At 33.9% G+C, this 20,462-nt stretch overlaps 2 protein-coding genes across 3 annotated transcripts; both read right to left on the bottom strand.

Moving 5' to 3' along the window:
* Position 1: 1 nt before the first annotated feature.
* Positions 2-6,473, bottom strand: LOC132033486 (serine carboxypeptidase-like 11). The gene is made up of 14 exons (XM_059423468.1): positions 6,270-6,473; positions 5,274-5,419; positions 4,817-4,893; positions 4,567-4,689; positions 4,250-4,352; positions 4,052-4,089; positions 3,853-3,951; positions 3,285-3,374; positions 3,047-3,196; positions 1,472-1,543; positions 1,014-1,141; positions 792-905; positions 359-404; positions 2-249 (listed from the first exon to the last, which is right to left on the bottom strand). Exons 1-14 carry the CDS (start codon positions 6,434-6,436, stop codon positions 166-168), a joined length of 1,437 nt encoding a protein of 478 aa, XP_059279451.1. The 5' UTR covers positions 6,437-6,473; the 3' UTR covers positions 2-165.
* Positions 6,474-9,665: 3,192 nt separating this feature from the next.
* On the bottom strand, positions 9,666-19,041 carry LOC132033483 (peptidyl-prolyl cis-trans isomerase FKBP62-like). 2 transcript variants are annotated; one of them, XM_059423463.1, is made up of 13 exons: positions 18,693-19,041; positions 17,970-18,056; positions 17,170-17,427; positions 16,908-16,988; positions 16,718-16,798; positions 15,609-15,803; positions 12,885-12,974; positions 12,361-12,536; positions 11,389-11,511; positions 11,158-11,304; positions 10,714-10,841; positions 10,517-10,637; positions 9,666-9,942 (listed from the first exon to the last, which is right to left on the bottom strand). In XM_059423463.1, the coding sequence occupies exons 1-13, from the start codon at positions 18,883-18,885 to the stop codon at positions 9,877-9,879; spliced, it is 1,746 nt and encodes a 581-aa protein (XP_059279446.1). In that variant the 5' UTR covers positions 18,886-19,041; the 3' UTR covers positions 9,666-9,876. The 2 variants fall into 2 exon arrangements, with proteins under 2 accessions (XP_059279446.1, XP_059279447.1); XM_059423464.1 differs by lacking the exons at positions 17,170-17,427; positions 17,970-18,056; positions 18,693-19,041 and having other exon boundaries at positions 16,900-16,994.
* Positions 19,042-20,462: the final 1,421 nt, after the last annotated feature.

Here is a 20,462-nt window from a genome sequence, read left to right on the forward strand (position 1 = left end):
AGAAGTAAAAGTTTTAATTGCCTGTAGACTCATCCAATGTTGGGCAACTACATATGCTCTGCAATGAATAATATTAGGAAAAGAAAAAACAATTGCGTCTTAATGATTACAAAAAATAAATAAAAAAGAGATGAGCATCAAATGCTGGCTAATAACTTCAATAGTCTATAAAGGATCATGAGATATCCATCTTTTGAACATATTAAAGCACTCTTCCCTCTTGAACTCAGGAGCCACGTGTCCTGCTCCCTGTTTAAAATATTTAAAAAAAACATAAATGTATAAGGAAAAAGAAACTGAAATAGAATAAACAAATCATGCCAAGGAAAATAATATTATTGACATATAAAGTTCTTGCCTTCACGGTTGCAAAGGTCATCTTATTGGAGTATGATCTTGTGTAACTACAAATAAATGAATAGATAAACAAATCAGAGTAGTAGCTATGGTGACAAGGAAAAAAAATTAAACTAGTAGCCTGTTTGATTAATTTTTCAAAAGTTATTTATTTTGAAAAGTATATTTTGTCAGAAGTGTCCGAAAATTTTAATGAGTAGCAGTTTGTGTTTGGCTAATCAACTTGAAGAATACTTTGACAGTATTAGAGCACCAATTTGTTTTTGACCAAGGTTCTAAAAATGCTTATGGGAGAAAACAACTTTTTAAATTTTTTGAAAAACAACTTATATTACTATTCAAAATTATTATTTTTTCCCTAAAATTTATGTCAAACAGGCTACAACTATTGTAATAAAAATCTAAAAGAACAATGTATAAATCTACAAAAATACCCTGCCACTTGACCATTAACAGTCCATTGACGCCAATTATCGACAATGGAATAGTTCAGTGATTTAATCCATGCTTCTGTAGATTGGAATGGTACACCCATATCGTGATCCCCACTGTTTCAACAACAAATGTTTTAAATTTACTTAATAAAAAATTTATTTTGTTTTCAAGAATTAATAATATGAACAAACTAAAACTTTGATTAAGAAAGAAAAAATTACCTGTATATAAGTGAACGGTAGCCTTTACAGCTATGATTTATGTGATATGAAATACTGTCCATAAAGGTAAATGTGTAGGTTTTCTTTATACCATTTTGCCTGCATCTTGCCCAATGATCTACAGTTCCCTGGTATGGAATAAAAAAAGATAGTTCAGGAAAAATAATATTGACTCAATTTTTTTGGCAGTTCTTTTAATTTATTTAAAATTGTGGTGTTTGGATCAATTTGTGCTTGTATCTATTGGGATTTGAAAGGAAGATCTGTACACTAACAATGTATATGCTTCTAAAAAATGATCTACATCAATAAATAAGCATCCCTTTATATCAATCACATATAATAATCTAAAAATTAGACTGAAAGTTGCATACTATAACAAGTTAAATGTGTCAGCACAGTCTTGTCATTTATTATTTTCAGTTTATAAAACTTAAATCCATGACATAATCACAAACCTTTCGAACATGGAGTGCTTTCTGAACTCTAGGGTCATTTGCCCATTTATTTGAGAGGTCGTGTCTATCAACCTGCAGTTATGGTAGTGGTTAAGAATCACATTTCCAACTGTATTTTGTAGGCGTTTGGACATGCGGATGAAATCATGAGATGAAATCAGCGTTTGGACATACGATTTCATCTCATGAGATGAAATCCCAAATCATTCAAAAAGGCATGATTTGGGATTTGAAATCATGGTTTCAAAAAATAAAAATGTAAAATTTGACTCATACGTTTAGATTTTGTAAAAAAAAGATCCATAAGTTGGTAGATATATTAAGCAATCATGTTTACCAACCATTGTATTAAATATTAATCTGCAAGTTGGTAAAATATATTTACCAATCATGTTTACCATGTGGAGGATTATATTAAAGAGTAGTTACATTACTATTCATGTTAAATTTTCCTTTCTATTGAACTAAAGTTTGATCATTTGATGTTGTATTTTTAAAAAGGCCTTCTAGTAGCGTATTAATTTTATTATGAACTATGATTACTCATTTGGTAAGATTATATAAGAATTGGGAAAATTTTGATGGTTTTCCCAACTTGTGGGATTTTTATGTTTATAAAAAAAACTGCAACTTAGAAATCCAAATTAAATGTCCAAATATAATTTCATCTCATGAGATAAAATCATGTCCAAACGGCTCCTTTTTCTTGTCACAATTCCAACTGTCATGTACTTATGTTACGAGTTTAAGCGAAAACCACAAGGCATACGCATTGAAAAGTTAGAAGAAAAAAAACGTAAAAGTTATTTCCCTTTATTTGCAATTCTCACTTAATTACTAGTCAAGATTGTGGTGGGGTGGTAAATACCTTTCAATCCTTAACTAAATCGAATTCATGCCTTATTAGTCGAGTCACATTTAGCATAGAATTCTTTGCCACAAAATAAGGCTGTCAAACAGGACAAGACGTAATAGGACATGACAATTTAAGTGGGACAGGACGGGAACAAACTTAAGGGGTTAGGGGGGACGAAACACTAGTCTTGTACTCTTGCCCCATCCAGTGGCGGATTCAGGATTTTCACTCAGGGTGTTCGGAAAAATAATTGAACCTAAATATACACTGTAATATATGTTCAGGGTGTTCAAAAGTTAATATATGTACATAAACACATAAAATTTACCCTAAATATACACTGTAATTTTTTGTCCAGGGTGTTCGGGTGAACACCCTGGGCTCTTGGTACATCCGCCCCTGGTCCCATCCCACAAAGCTGTTATGGGATGGGACGGGACGAGACCGGGACGGTAAATCCCGGCGCGCCATGGACACCCTTACCTTACTAAGACAGTCCAACAAGACGGGGGACAAACTTAAGGGTGATACGCGAAATGGGGTCCTAGGGGAACGAAACACTACGCCGTCCCATCCCACTAAGCTTACAGGATGGGACGGGCCGATCATGTCCTCCTGGACACTCATACCCCAAGATAAAACTTTCCGACATGAATCCGAGTTACTTTGTCCTCATGTTTTTTTTCTGATGTATCAAAGACAACGGTGGAGGGACTTACAAAGCTTCCATAACAACTGGATGAGATGGAATTCTCCTCAAGAGATCTTCTTTTTTTCCCTCGAAATGCAGATATCAATGGCCTTGAAGATTCAGTTTCTGATCCACATACGGGTTCTAAAATATGTTGATCATTAATATACCACAACAGCTACAAAATTTTCAAATTCAACAAATTAACCACTATCCAACTAATTAAGAAAAACTGAAACATAAATTATACTTAAGAAATTGCTAACCTCGTCCACATTCTCTAGATCCTGGGTGCATTGAGCATTAGTGGGAGCAAAGTCCTCTCTGTATTCTCCCTTGCAATTTTGCACCAGTGACTGTTATGAAAAATATTAATATTGTAATTTCGATAAAAGCTCAAAATGTAAAGCAAAAAAAAAAAAAAAGTTGAAGATAAAAATTAAACCCTTAATACTATTAATTCGTTAAGCCAAGTTTTCAAAATTTGCTTTTTTTGAAAGTGCTTTTTGAAAAAGAATTTAAAATTAATAGCAGTTTGTGTTTGACTAACCAATTCAAAAAATATTTTTGTCTGTATCAATTCTCGTATTTAGATAAGCTTTCAAAAAGTGCTTCCAAGGAGAAGCTACTTATTTCAATTTCTGAAAAATAACTGTACGTTATTATTCAAAACCAAAAAAAAAAAAAAAAGCAATTGGCCAAATGTCCTCAACTCTCCAAAATAAGTGCTTTTTTGAAAGGAAAAAAAAAGTACTTTTAATTTCACAGAAAGCTTGACCAAACTGATTAAATAACTCATGATTGTTTAAATAAATTAATATTGGTGAAAATTACCTGATAAAGATCATTAGGAATGATTGCCATACCAAGAAGAAAAGGCATCACAAAATTTTTTTCTTCAGGAAACGTCAAAGGATTTCCCAGTAGATAACCCTGACATTAACCATAAAAATTGACAAAGATAGGCTGTTAATTTCAATACTAATAAAAAAAAAAATAAGAAAAGAATGAATAACATATTAAACATAGGAACCTTAAGGTTAATCAAAGGCTTGTTGCCTGCTTCAATTCCTGCAATTAAATGATTATGTCACTTTTAGGTATATGAACAAGCAATGCTACCAATAAACTGTAAAGAAAGCATATATAAATAACCGGGTAATTAACGAGAAAACTATATAGTTATAAGATACATAAAATTAGGATTATATGTATGAAGTTAATTAATTACCATCTGATATCAGTTGGACAACACGTGGAAGAATGATACCAGAATATGAATCTCCGGCCACATAAAAACTATTTGAACTGAATTCTGGATTATCAACGAGCCACTGCAATGATGTAATTAGTCAATTTAACTAGGTTAGAAACAAAAAATATTTCTTGCCTTAAAATTAGTCTAATGTTATGTTCTCTCGCAATCAAAAATGCGAGATCATCCGAGAAAAACCATCTTCAAAATGCCATTTTCAGCATCGAAATTTGCTAACATATTGTAATTGCATTTGCAACGATTGAGTCCAAATTTGTGTATTAAATACATACCTTAAGTAGAAATTCATAGACGTGCTTGCATGCTTCGACATCAGTGACATTAATTGCTTCTGGTGTTGTCGCATAAGAAAATCCTGTCTCTACAGGTTGTTCTAAGAAGATTATATTTGCAACCTATAAGTTTTGAAAATATCAACACAGTTAAATTTGATCCAAATTTAGCTCCAACTATTACTAAGGAAATACAAGAATCATAGATGTACTAATTAATACTCCATATATTCTTGTTTTTTGGAGTTACCTTGGTCCATGAATTTGGAGTCACTCCAAGTGTTGGTAAGCTCCCATTGTACTCTTTTTGTTTGTAATATAATGGCCCTGCATTATTCGGATTTAGGCAAAATATCATGCAATATTAACCAATAACCTTTGGTAATTCTAGCAATAATCATATAAACTGCATCAAAGTTTCAACGTAATAATTGCATGTAGTTCAAAGGAAATGGTTATATCAAACATTAACAATCTCAAGGAATTTAATTTCTATGCATTAGCAGTGTAAAAATATTTATATAATAAGGTCACTTATAAAATAATTACATATAATCCTTTATGATAAGCATTAATTAGGAACCTGATAAAATAATAACTAAACTATTTTTCCTATGCTAAGATGCACCAACAATGCATTGTCAGTCTATAATCTATATAACTTAAATCTAATTTTCATATGGTTTAGAAGATCCAATTATACTGACCAATTTCATAGACAACGCCATTGAATGAAGAGCAACCAGGTCCTCCAGTGAGCCACAATATAAGAGGATCATTTTCAGGATCTGATTCTGATTTAATAAAATAATAGAACAGCTGCTTTTCCTCTTCTTGACCCACACCTACATACCTGATGATATAAATGTTTAAGTATAATATTTCCAACTTAACCTTCTTTTATCTTTAATTAATTAGAAAGTCTACACGAGAGTTAAATTAATAAATAAAGATGATGAAGGTGATGTTACTGCTGTTAGATGGTGTACAGTAACAAAAAAGAATGAGTAACTTCCGAATTTACCGTTCAAATTTAGATATTTAAATGTCAAAATTTCAATTATGTCACGTAAATTGGAATATAAGGAGTAATATATCAAGCGCACATTTTGACATCTAAATTCTGAACTAAAATTTAGATATTTTTGAATGAATTTAAATTTTATACATCGTCAATATAAAAAATTCTTTTCACTATTATGATCCAAATGATTTTCATAGGCAAGTCTCTTTAAAATATGACATTTGAAATCTTAAAAATAACATATACTCCTTACTGCACCAGGTGAAAATAGCCTGCTGGTATAAAAATATTTACACCGACAGTCTATATTACTTAAATTCTTTTAGAATTGGTACAAACTATGATTTCTTATAATCAAATATATAGGTAAATACCATTTTTGTTCCTCCTTTTACCCCCTTCCTGACTCACTAGAAATCCCATCCTCTGGGCTGTTTCTCTACATTTGCTAGCTCATTACCTTAATCCATTATAATCATTAATATCTTTTCTCTTCCAATCAGTAGTAATTGTTACGACCCTTTAAATATATTAACTATATCTTCTGGATCCACTTCCAATACTTATTAATTCTCTTTACTCAGCATAATTAATCAGAATTTAGCAAAATGTGCATATAAAAGATGAAAATAAAGGCAAACTAAGCCATGGAAAAAAGTTTAATAAGAAGGAAACTAACCCAGTTTCAAGATGAAAAGGAAGGCGACCTTCAAATCCAGGAAGAAACTCAACTATTGAGCCTGTTGCAGCAGCTTGCTGCGGGCTTATTTGTACCACTAATAATAATATAAAAAGAAAAAGATGAAGAAACATACTGGAGTTGAGTGAATATCTCAATTTCACCATCAATGCTTAAATTTTGAAGATCTAGTTCTGGAGTATGTTGACTATATGACCAATGAGATCCCATAATTTTGTGTATGTTGTAAAAAGACAAAAACATCCCTGTACCGATGTGACAATATTTTATTTGATAGACGACAAAATATTAAGTGATGGATATTTCTGGAAAAAAATAAATAGCTGGACATGGTGCCTACCAGAGTGTTGTCGTCATTCCAAAATGATTGGTGAACAATTGAAGATTTAATACCAAAAGTACTTCTAAGATAAAATAAAGAGTCTGTAGCATTTTGCACTCCTAACGTATGTCCTCTTTTGCGGTTTGCACCCTATCCTATTTATTTTTATGATTCGCACCCTAACCTCTTTATTTTCTTGCAAAATAATGAAACCGCTCATTTTTCAAATTTACACGAGGGCAAAATTGGAAACAAATAATAAGAAGGAGAATGATCATAATAAAATTGCATCACTGTCATCCTCCCTCAAGATCAGATCATTTCTTCACCACCCAAATCCACAAAAAGGTTATATCTCCTCCTTCAGTGGCTTACTCATCAACCACCCCTAATTGTACCATAAGGAAGTTCATAAGGTACTTCATTTGATGATGGACCATCGGAATTGCTTGATGTACGTGTGCCATGTCCATCTCTATCCCGGGTCATGCAAACTCATTTTTATGATCAAATTTTCCTGCGATACTTCATAATCCCCATAAAAGTATTTTGCTCTAATTGCTCAATTAGTTTCGTTACGCATGACCATGATCGAATTTTTACTAGATTGCCAACGGCCCTTCCATTCAAGGCCTTCGTCATCGACGTTTCGGCCATATTTCGACTTTTCCGTTAATTGGTGTTTACCGTAATGAATAACGACTTGATTTCTTCGTATTTGGTGCTTTTACCAAGATTAAAAGTACTACTCATGCAATATTCTACTAGAACTTCGTGTATTGCTATAATATAGATTATAGTATTGATTTTCGTTTGACACAAATAATTAACTATCAGATTTCTTTAACTTGTTCAGAACAATTATTTTCTTGTTTCATTCCAAAATTCTATAGGGGTGGGGATCATGCATGCAAGGTTGGAATACTCGGGAAAGAAATTCCAAAATTCCAACTTCTTGTGTGCAGCTAGTAGATGTGATTTTGTAGAAGATTTAATTTTGTGCCATTTCTTTTCTTATTATTTGTATTCCAGTTTTGCCCGGCATGGGAAATTTGAAAAATGAGTGGTTTCATCACTTTGCAAGAAAATAAAGAGGTTAGGGTGCGAATCATAAAAATAAATAGGACAGGGTGCAAATCGCAAAAGAGAAAATACATTAGGGGTGCAAAATGCTACGGACTCTAAAATAAACTAAAAGTCGTCAATTACGCACTTTAATTTGAGCTTTTTTCGGCTTAAAAACTTTCTGAATGAATTACTTTCAGTGTGTTTGGTAAAATGAAAAATGTTTTTATTAAAAAATAAGTGATTTTTCTATTCATTTTCTTGTATTTGGTATGCAAGTTAAAAAATCATTTGCATATATTCAAAGCAAAAACTCTATGAGATTTTTGAATTTAAACTGCAACTTTTGATGGTGGGGTGTAGGTGAAGTGGGAGGTGGGTGGGGGTGGATGGGGTAGACAGGTAGGGGTAAGGATGGGGTAGGCAGGTAGGGAGTAGGTGGATAGTGTGGAAGTGGACTAGGAGTGCATTGATGTGTTTTTATTGATCTGAAAAATATTTTCCCTCAAATTTTTAAGGAAAATATTTTTTTCTATTTTGAAAAAACTAAGAAACTCAACTGTTGCAGCATCCAATGGGCTAATTATTTGTACAACAAATAGAATTAGAAGTTGAACAAACATATTGGAGCTAATTAGGGAATATCTCACATTTACCGGGAATATATGACAATACTGTTCAGGGAATTTTGATTATAGAATAAGATGGTTTTCCAGTTGAGTAGGAAAAATATGGCACACGTAATTTGTTGCTGGTACGTACAAACTGATACTTCATGGTATGTTCTGAAATGACAAAAACATCCCTATAACAATGTGGTAATGTCTACCTACCCCTTTTGCAAAAAAAGACTTTTGAAAAATAAGATCGGACTCGAGAAATAGTTTACTTTGAAGTTGCAATGAAGAAGACCATGCTCTCGAGTGTGGCAAATTCGAATTTGGCATGGATCTTATTTTTGATAGTATGAAGAAGAATTAATCCACAAATTAGATGGAATCCAGACGTAGCCTATCGCGCGCCAGCGGCTAACTCAGCTGCCTTTAGAATAGCGTGAAATAATTACTCCACCTATTACACAGTTCACTAATTCTGCTTGGGTGTGGATCTCCATTATTCGTTGGCAGGCCCCTATAACATACTCATTTTATTTGGGACTCGACAAAAAATTTAATAAAGGAAAAAAAGACTTTTAAGCTTTGTGATCTTATTCTCCTTAGCTGATTAGAAAATATAATATTCCTCCTTTGAGCAGTAGATTTTTAATTTGGGTTGGTAGCATTGATTGCCTCAAGTGAGAACTGTAAAATAAAAACATTTTTTGCGCGGATTGTCCTTTAAAGGCACCGGTATTTAATTTTTCCCCTTCACCTAATATTCCGAGATTTGAAGCTCAAAAACTCAGTCAAAAAAAAAAAAAATCGCAAGACAGAATTTCATAACAAAATTAGACCTATTCGGGCAAAAGTTAAGCCTTAAGACAGATTTTTGCAAAATCCAATTGAGTAAAAAAAAAAAAAAATTACCTTAATGCAAGCTTCTGCCTTAAGGTAGACTTTACCTTATGGCTGAAGGTAAAACCATGCCTTAAGGGAGAGTTTACCTAATTCTTTGAAGGCAAAACTCTGCCTTAAGTAGAGTTTACAGTCAAATTCTACCTTAAGGTAAAATTTTGCCGGCAAACTTCGCCTTGCGGTTTTTTTTTTATAAATTTTTTGACTGAACCTGAGTTCAAATCCGAAACACAGAAGTTTTATGCAAAGGGCAAATATTAAAGGCCCACAATTTGAAAGGCAAAAATTAAAGACCACCCCCGAATAAGGGCAATCGTGCAAATTGCCCAAATAAAAATCTTGTACGATTGAGTTATAATGATGAGATTTTAGTGTAATTTATCCAAAATCAGTGAGTTATTATTGACTTGCAACTAAAATCTCACAGCATTATTAGATATTTAGATGGAACACAATAAGCCAAGCCAGCAGATATGCAGAGGATACTTCAAACTCTATAGGGACAACTAAAAAATAAACTTCTAACTTGCAACATCTTAATGAAATATACAACCGCAAAGTGTCAATTTTACATTTAAAATAAAATAAAGTTGAAGACCTTTCTCTATTACCTTGTCTATACATGTTTTCTGTTGGTCTTAGAAAATGTACAACTCTTCAGCTAGATTCAACTTCTAATCAATTATCAACGCATGTTGATTTCACCAACATTTTCTTCATTCTTGCTATCCGTTTCTTCGACTTTTAGTCTCTGCTAAATCAGAACAAAGTCAGATTGTAATTAGCCTAAAAATAACAGGTAAATTTTATAGATTGATCACAGAATCCAATTTCCTCGAAGTAATACAACTTCGCTTATGCCAGATTCAGAAGGTTACAATTAATTAATTAGAGCGCAAATGAGCCAAAATCTTTCAAGTAGCGCATCATCAAGGACTTGAAAATTTCTGCACTTCAGTTTCTTGCCTAAAACTTTTGAAAAAAGGATATCCTCCTCTACTCTCTTTTTTCTTTTTCTTTTTCCGATGACATGGGAACCCACAGCCACTACCCTTCGGGTGCGCACAAGGTAAACCCAACTCCTATGCAATAGCTCACAAACCACATAGGAGAGATAACCCGCACTAGGCAAGCCCCGTGCGACGAGCTCGACCCAGAAGGCAAATTCTTGCTGCCTGGGGATTTCGAACCTGAGACCTCCATTATGAAAGTCCCATGCTCAGTCAACTGAGCTACCCTGGCGGGTCCTCCTCTACTCTCTTTTCATTATCAAATTATGAGTCGGTACTACATTTTTTCCCACAGGTAGAAACCATGAAACAAACCTTTGCTGCCGAAGAGTTCTCATTTGACAAGCGTGCAAACATTGTTGTATAGAGCTTTGCATCTCTTTTGTTGCTCTCTGCTTGGAGTTTTTTTAGTGTCTTCTGAATCAGTTTCACCTCCCTGAGCAGCAGCAACTCTTTGATTCATAATGGTCAAAAGAATACTCCACAAATATTGAAATCATGAGTTGCATTACCTGTTTTCTGGATCTATTTCTAGTGCCTTCTTGATATCCAATTCCGCCAAGTGCAAGTCAGCTGTTTCCATAAAAGCTTGTGCTCTCCTATATAATGCTTTCACATTGCAGGACTCAACTTCTAAGACCTATGAACAATGAGAAAGGATAAGGATGAAATTAGCCTCTGCTTGCATGAATTTGAAAAGGACTGTGATCGCCAATTCATTCACAAGAAAAAGAAGAAATACATATGACAGCTCCTTTTGATAGAGAATGCAGCATAGGCTAAACTATAACCGTATAAAAAAGAATGCACCTCTCCCCAACCTAGAGAGTAATGAACTTCCTCCTTGGTAAGTCATGCATGGTCATAATCTTGTCAGACTACAAATGCCTATCCATCCAGCTTAACATAAAAATAGTATTGTTATATTCATTTCTCTTGTAACATATGTACATTACCTTGGAACAGTGCTTGATTGCTTCCTGGAACTCATTCCGTTTGAGACAACAAGCAGCACTGTTCAACCAGCATGACACTCTAAATGATTTAACTATCCTTTGATCATCATCTTCAAAGGGTTCATCTTCATTAATATAATCAACAGCCTGGACGAAAAGAAATCCAAAATAAAAAAGCATCTAACAGAAAGTTGCACATTCTTAACATTGATGATCAATTCACTGAGATACCTTCTCATATTTCTTCATTGCTCTTTGATACTTTCCGTCTTTGAAGAGTAGATTGCCTTCATCTTTCTTCCTTTGGGCCACTTCAATTCTCTCATGTTTATTCATTTCCCGAGTATCTTTTTCCTTGTCTCCCAAAAGGAGAAAGTTAGAATTTCGCAAAATTGTATGCATCAACCCATAATGAATAAGAGAAAGAAATTTTGTGAAATAGTCTTGTGAAGCATCAAATATTTGCCATTAAGTTATCAAAAGGCTAAAAAAATTAAAATAACTTATTTGACCCGAAAGTCAAACTAGAATAGTTATTGGGTCACGGTTATTGGGTCACGGTTAGTCGATAGGGGGCTGGGACTTGAAAGTTCGAACACTGATTATTCTGGAAATCAAATTACTGGCACTTTTTTTTTTTGTTGGGTTAGGTGAAATCAAACTACTGAATCTTGAAAAAAAAGCATGGACAATGCATCTAATAACATTTTTCCAGCTAGGAAATCTTTACCATAGAAGAGACAGGCATCAAATCATACCTGAACTACTGCAAGATATAACAAACGAGAGAGAGGACCTTTTTGATGAAGAGAGAAGAGACTTATATGTGTTCCAGAAAAGTTTTGTTAGTAGTTATTTGGTTTCCTAGTATGTGCTAGTAAATTCTTACAAGTCTCAAAAATATTTGGGGCTACTTATAAGATAAGGTATAACTAAATCTTGTCAAAAAAGGAAAAAAAGCACAGCAATATATTTACAAACTTAATCAATCAGTCCAAGCAAATGTGTCCATTAGTTTAGGTTTCTTCATATGCTCGACCCTTGAAAATTAACTACATTTGCAAACAGAACTTTGGAGGCTTGGGCCACGTGTTAGGGTCATTTACACAATCATTACGGTATGAGTTCTAATCCTACATTGCTGAACCATATATACTAAGCCAAATAAGTCTTAGCAGATTACAGACTTCCATCAGAAATTACCTTTGCAAATTCTAACATCTCAACTTCGAAAATTATGGTTGAGCAAGGAGGAACCATAGCAAGATCCCGCTTCACTTCAGTACTTCCAAACCCATAGTCAGGTTTAACTGTCACTATTGCACGTTCACCCTTCTTCATTGTAGTAACAGCTTGGTCCAGTCCGGTAATGACTTGTTCTGCATGAAAAACAGTACAACATAATTATAGCCGGGCAAAGTTCGTAGGCATAAGTTTCTACAAATACAGAAGCATCACTGAAGACTTAACATATAGGTAGGGTTTCTTCATAGAATTAATCTACGTTACACAAAATCTAAATAGATTAGAGCTTTCAGAAGAAAGTCATGTAAGAAATGCACCTCTATAACAATATTTCAAGACAAAGGACGTATCACAAGATTCTCTATTTAACATAAAAACCTTATTTACCTTATGATTGCAAGGGTGGATAATGGGAATAAATATATCACATGCTTACTTATCACAGTCATAGATAAGTTTTAAATTTGTTCCAACGCACCCACCTTCATCAGTTATAAACTTCAACGCGTCCTCTCCATCAAAGCCTCTTTTCTCAAACAAAGTGCCGTCTTCAAGCGTAGCTGTATATCTAACTGGAAATTCGAGACAAAAACCAACTAGTTAGTAAATTCTCCATACTCAAGGTGAATCTCATTACCGATTCTCAAAATGGACCCAAACTTCAGCTAATTCTGCAGTTATGCTCCTCAAAATAGCTGAGTAAATATGTGTGTCTTTCACTGGGCAAGATTAAATAACATTTCCATCTTTGCAGTCCACTTTTCCAGGATGATGAGGGATGCAATATGACATTTGATGAAAGGTGGGGAAAAAAAAGTAGTTTTAGGAGTACCACTAACACATCAATCTATTTAGTCCTGTTCATGATACGTTAATCCAATTTAATCTCAACTAGCTTAAGCTATTTTCGCTTTGTCACCGCTATTTAGTGAACTGTTGCTGCGGTTACTGAAAGATATTTTCGCTTTGTCGCTATATAGGGAACTGTTGCTGCTGTTACTTAATTACCAGTTGACTAGGATTTGGCTTCCAAACTTTGACCAGTTTTTAGAATATAGTCTTTATTTTATCTTTTGGGGTCAGGCCCAACCATCAATTTTTCAGCATTTGTTCTAACTTTATAAAAGTTTAACTAATTATTAATTTAGTTGTAGAGCTTTCTCTTTTTTAACATCAATATGAGGTTTCCCTGCTACATATTTGTGTATCGTCTTTATTTTACATAAAGCGTTGTTTGGCTCACGGACTAGTCATGGGGAGATTATAATTCTTTGATTGTACAGCCATGAACAGGGGCGGATCCACATGTTGTCCAGGGTGTTCACCCGAACACCCTGGGCAAAAAATTACAGTGTATATATAGGGTAAATTTTCTGTATTTATGTTCATATTAACTTTTGAACACCCTTAATAAATTATATTAGGTTCTTCTTTTTTCCGAACACCCTGAATGAAAATCTTGGATCCGCCACTGGCCATGAATACTAATATCTCGATTGTTAGGCAGGGATTGTAGTACCAAAGTCAATAATTACCTTTACTGATTAGTATAAATGTATAGGTTTTAGTTTAAAAACAATAAATCCACAATAATTAAGAATTCTTACTAATATGATACTATCATGACTTGTAATAAATAATGCTTTTATTTTAATTTACTAAAGCAAGGTGCCTTACTTTAAAGTAATGACTTGTTTGAACTTCATGTTACCATTTCAAAAAAAATACAGCTTGTTTGAACTTAAGTAGGCGTTTGGACATGCGATTTCATCTCATGAAATGAAATCAGCGTTTGGACATGCGATTTCATCTCATGACATGAAATCCCAAATCATCCAAAAAGGCATGATTTCAAAAAATATAAATGTAAAATTTGACCCATACGTTTATATTTTGTTAAAAAGGAATATTTAGCAATCATGTTTACCAACCATTTGTATTAAATATTAATCTGCAAGTTGGTAAAATATATTTATCAATCATGTTTACCATGTGAGAGGATTATATTAAAGAGTAGTTACATTACTATTCATGCTAAATTTTCCTTTTTATTGAACTAAAGTTTGATCAATTGATGTTGTATTTTTTAGAAAGGCCTTCTAGTAGCGTATTAATTTTATTATGAACTATGATTTACTCATTTGGTAAGATTGTATGAGAATTGAAAAAATTTTGATGGTTTTCACAACTTATGGGGTTTTTATGTTTATAAAAAAACTGCAACTTAAGAAATCCAAATTGCATGTCCAAACATGATTTCATCTCGTGATTTCATCTCATGAGATGAATCATGTCCAAACGGCTCCTAAGGGTATTTTGTTAGTTTTTTTTTTTTTCTTGAAAAGGTTAAGGGTATTTTTGTTATTTACATGTCCTTATCTAGGTATGCCTAATACATGCATTTTTATTCCACACTCCATCCCACAAAAAATAATATATGGTTCCCGCCATAGTTAAATAGAGAGCCCACTTAAGTCATCTCCAAGGCACAAGTCTCATCCATAATGATCAAACCTCACAAATTATAGAAGGTAAAGTAGACAGTATATGACCCAAATGCATATTCAAAGTGCCATCTATTGTTCCCTCTAATCTTTGCAATTTTCTGCAGATCCCACCTAAGTTACTCGGACTAGGGTGCGGGTGTCCGATACGGGTGCGGATCTAGATGTCGGATCCTTCATGATCTAAATTTTAAGATTCGGGAATACGGATCCAGTTATGGATACGGGTGCGGGGATTCGGCTCAAAAGATTCAAATATCTAAAAATAGAGTTATAAAACCTAAATTATGGACTATTATGTGGAATACTTGAGGAAAAAATATTGATCAAGAGGAGAACCCCCGAAGGAGATAAAAGGAAACAGAGTGACATAGAAATTTTTATATACAAGGTATTCCATTTTCTTCAATTTCACCTTAGCTTTAGTTTTGATTAAAGAAATCATTGAATCTGTCCAGAATTTCTACATCGATTTTGGTCAAAGTATCCAAAATCGGTTGACCAGATCGGATACGGATCCCACACCCACACCCACACCCATGTCGTGTCGACACAGGTGCGGCACCGAAAGTGAAGAGTCCGAGTAACATAGGTCATCCCACTGCTTCCCAGCCTTTTACGAATAATAACATAATATCAACTATCTGTTTTTAATACACTAAGGGAGAAAAGGGAAAATGCACATAAATTCTGAATACTTACTAGTTACAGAAGCACCTTCATTTGCAGTAAGAGCTCCTTCTCCCTCTTTTAGAATCTTCTTTAAAACTCCCAAATCACCAGTCACATTTATTACCGGCTTGAAAGAAACCAGTTCAAGATCAATACTCAGAATAGAACTCGGAGGAATTGAAGGGACGCCATTTTCAGAGTCCACACCCCCGTCAACAGAGGCATCTGCAAAGATGTTGAGGTAAAGAAAATTTTAAGAATGAAAAGAACTGTTGGAGATTTTTTTCAGGTTGATAAGGAAGGATGGGCAACCATTCCTGAAGAATATCTTGCTGTCATAAAGTCAGGAAGAAGCACACCAACTTAAAATGATTGCATGAATTCTTGAGCGCAATTTTCTTGCATTTACAGAGGGACAACATGAAATTTCTATAAGTTGAGGAAGCAAACTATCACTATATTGAATTTCCAGTTCCTCTCTACCAGCATGAGTCTTTGAGACATAAACAAGACACATACATAATATGTATATATTTTAATTGTCGAAGACGACATTAAGCAAAAAAAGTGGGCTCTGACAGTAGACTTTTGCAGTGAGCTACTTCTTTGTTAAGGTTGTCCGAGTGAGCACACACATTATGAATGTTTGAACTAACAAAAGGTATTAAGCATAAAGGACTACTACAACAACAACATACCCAGTGTAATGCCACGAGTGGTAAGCATAAAGGACTAAAACATTAAATTTATGAATGTGAACTAACTTTTCTCATGAAATAAATGTCTAAAATGCCTAGAATTATTTCAAACTGTACTATCTGAAACTCCAACCATCTGACAGCTTTATGGTAAGAAATAAGGTTATGTTGGCTCCATTGATGACACAACCTACGAATACACTTCATAAAACAGTTTCAAACTTATATATTAAGCCGAGTCCATTAAAATGGAAAGAAGGAAGTATCTTTCTGACTCATTACCAATAACAGTGACTAGACAGCACTGGACTAGAAAATCACTTTCATCCATAAAAACAAGAAAACCAAAAACCTAATAGGAAAAAAACTACCCCTCCCCCGAAAAGGAACCCTAACTACCAACCCAAAGAATGATAGCAAAGATGAGTTGGGAAGACGTACACTGAGGCTGAACAATTAAATTCACTTTCTCTCCCTTTCTCATTGTTTTGATCGCTTTCGGTAATGCTTGACAAAAAAGGCCTAAAAGAAAACAGAGTTGGTTAGTCAAATTAAGAAATATATCATCAGTTGATACTTAATAGCACAAGTTTGTTGATCCTCAATTATAAAAGCCAAGATACCAAGGTACCGTCTTTGACATAAAACTCCACTCCATGTTCAGGTGTTTTTGCAACAGTGACACCATCAAGCAGCCTCACCTCGTACCTCACTGCAAAATCAAATTGAAAAAAGTAGAGACATATTATCTATAAACAACTGACAAATGCAATATCACGAGGAAGACCACATAAAATGCAGATACTGGCACTAGCAGCAACTTCATTGGGTCAAATATTTCTCTTCTGTTTCTCTTTTGGGGTAAAAACTAAACACAGGACACATTCAAGTACCTAGAACTTCATCCAAGTCACCAGGAGGTCCTATCAGCTCCCCCTTCTCCATAATTTTCTTGATGATGCCACCATCCTTGCAAATATCCACCACTCTGATCCATGATATGAGTTCGACCTCATACTGAATGACAGAGTTCCATGAAACTTCATCAGAGTCTGTCGATCCAAAACCAGTTTCTGAAGGCAAAGTGAACAGTGCTGTTTCACCTTTCCTCATCGTGACAATTCCGCAATCTAAGCCAGCAGCAACTTTCTCTAACCAACCAATGCAAACTAATTAAGCTCAATAAATAGAAACCAAATTATGGATGCAGAAACCCAGTATCAGCAAATGCAACAATTTTTTCCCACCTCAGCTATTGGTCTGAGCAAGATACGACTTGTTTAAACTGAATATTAAAAATGAACAATTCATAAGAAATCTTTATGTCAATTCCATATTTACTTACGTTACCAATTGTCAATTCTTGGTCACTGTCATTGAGATTCATGTCTATTCGGTGGTCTTAATAAATCAATGAAGTGAATTTTCAAAAACAAGATCAGTAAAATAAGAAAAAATGGAGTTTTTGAAAAGAGAAAGAAATCCATTTTATCATTTAGACGGAAAAAAATAAAGAACTCATACAATCTCTTAAGCAAATTATAAGGAAAAACGGTAAAGAGAAATGGACAATTATAGAAAATAACCATTTTTCGCAACTTTAAACATTATTAGCATTAATTATCAAGTGCACACAAATATAATAAGGAAACCAGGAACTAACGGGAAGTAACAAACGCAACCAAGAACTCACCTTGGCCAAGCTTGAATGTAACAGGTTCACCTTTGTCTCTGTTGGAAACAGATTTGGTTCCATCAAGTAGGATACCATCATAGTGAACTGCATCTCAATACAGAAACCAAGAATTAAAGTAGAAACATTTCAGTTAAAAACAACAACAACACATATTTCCCTCCAGTATGTGATGGTATTTAACTAGACAGGGAGTTCAATAAAATAAAAATTCGCCTACATATTACATTGGTGATAATTCAATAATAATCCATTGTATTGACCAAAAAGTTAGTTTTGACTAAATAAATAACTCAATTTAAAGTCAAAATTCATGAAACAGTTGCGTCGCATAAGCTGTTAGCAAAACATATCCAAATTCCCAACGGAGTTGATTTCTCAGATGGTCAATTAATAGTTATTACTAACTCATAAAGTCACTTTGTCGAAAGAAATTGGACTTTCTGAGATGATAACTATTAGTTGAGTGACCAAAATCAACCCCCAAAAAGCGTGTTATCTAAATTGGAACGAATTCTGTTACTTCAACTGATAGAATATACTACATCCGTTTCAATTTGTTTATCTGGTTTTCACTTGGCACAGAGTTAAAAAAAAGTAAAAAAACTTTTGAATCTTGTGATTGTTAACTAACAATAAGTAAATGTAAAGACGAATTTTTCTGAAACAAATTAAAAAGGAAAGCAAGACAAACAAATTGAAGTAGCAATTTTGGTTAGTTACCAGTGACTTCATCACCAAATTCAGGGGTTTCCCAACCATGACCAAGTTTAAGAAGCTTCTTCTTAAGTCCATTAGAGTTAATTTCCCTTTCTTCACCAACATTGAGGGGTGGTGCTGATTCAATCTCTTCACCTGGTTCTTCATCCACTTCATCTATAAATGCTTCTGCATTAGCCATGGAAAATTCCACCATTTTTTTTCCACTTGTAATTAATGGTTACTAAGAATTTGCAGCTTAAAAGGGGTTCTGTGAAGTTATTTATACGGTGGTCGGAGATCGGAGAGCAGTAGTGGATGTTCGCTTGCAGTGTTTAATTTTCCAGAAACTCCGAAGCTCTTTTGAAGTGGGTTGGGCTTTGTCAGACTATTAAAAGATCAATTTGTTGCGCGGATTATCCTCACAGCCACTGGTCTTTAATTTTTGTCCCTCAAATTGCTGGTTTTTTATTTTCGCTTAAAAAGGTGACTAAAAATATTTGAAGATTTTGGGTTTGAACTTTTGCTCAGTTAAAAAAAATCGTAAGGCAAGATCTTGCAAAAAGTCTGTCTTATGTGACAGAGTTTGCCTTAAAGCATAATTAAATCATAAGGCATCTTACGCGACGTAATTTGCCTTAAAGCATAATTTTAAACTTGTGAAGAATTATCAAAGTTATCTTGCGACGAGTTTGCCTTAAAGTATAATTAAAGTCTGTCTTATGAGATAGAGTTTGCCTTAAAACATAACTACTGGGTTTTCTGAAGGGCAAAATTTAAAGATTTCAAATATAAGGCAAACTTTTCTCGAAGCCTTGACTTCCGATTTTTTTATAATTTTTATGACTAAGCCGGAGTTCAAACTAAAAATTTCATAATATTTTAGGCAGAGGGTAAATATTAAAGACCAGCAATTTGAGGGATAAAAATTAAAGACCACCCGAAGGATAATCGTGCAAATTACCCCTAAAAGATTGGATTATCCGAGCCCACTTCATTTCAAGTCAAAAGTCTTTTTTTTTTTGCGGATTGCTCCTATTTTGAGGTGGTCTTAAATTTTTGTCTCCGCTTGTCATTTAATGAAAATTTATCCGGTATAAGTTATGTAAAATTTTAAGTTATCTGACATAAGTTGTGTAGTATTTAATTCGCTCAGCATAGTTTAGAAAACTTTTCTGCGGGTGTTATATTATGATGCTAAAATATAAATTTGTGTAATATTATGATGCTAAAATATAAACTTACGCCGGTTGAATTAGATACTACACAACCTATGCCGGATAATTTAATTCCAACAGAACTTATGCCTTACGAAATTAGGTCATAAATAAGGTAGGCCAATTTTTTTCGATGTTAAAAATATTTTCGGCCACTTTTTTGTTACGTAAAGCGCTGAAGAGCAACAACTAAAGACCAACTATTTAAGGAACAAAAATTAAACACCACCCCGAGATATGGACATCCGTGCGAATGACCCTCTAAAGTTTGCTAATGGAGTACGGTCAGTTCCACTTTTGGCCCCATTTTGTGTTGGTCGTTAATTTTTGGCCCTCAAGAGAAACGATTTTTTTGCGGTCATAAATTTATATTTTTACATCATAATATCCCATAAATTATTGTCTGCATCTTAGAAAACTTATGTCTCGCTAGGCATAAATTCGATTTTGAAGGGCAAAAATTAAAGACCAACCCATTTGAAGGGAAAACCGTGCAATTTCTTCAATTTTAGTAGGGTTTGGCCATAGATTCCAAACATTTTTCTTACGTTATTTGGAATTGGAGTTGAAGATAAAT

This window comes from Lycium ferocissimum, chromosome 10 (assembly GCF_029784015.1).
Source record: "Lycium ferocissimum isolate CSIRO_LF1 chromosome 10, AGI_CSIRO_Lferr_CH_V1, whole genome shotgun sequence".
In the NCBI taxonomy this organism is placed as follows: Eukaryota; Viridiplantae; Streptophyta; class Magnoliopsida; order Solanales; family Solanaceae; genus Lycium; species Lycium ferocissimum.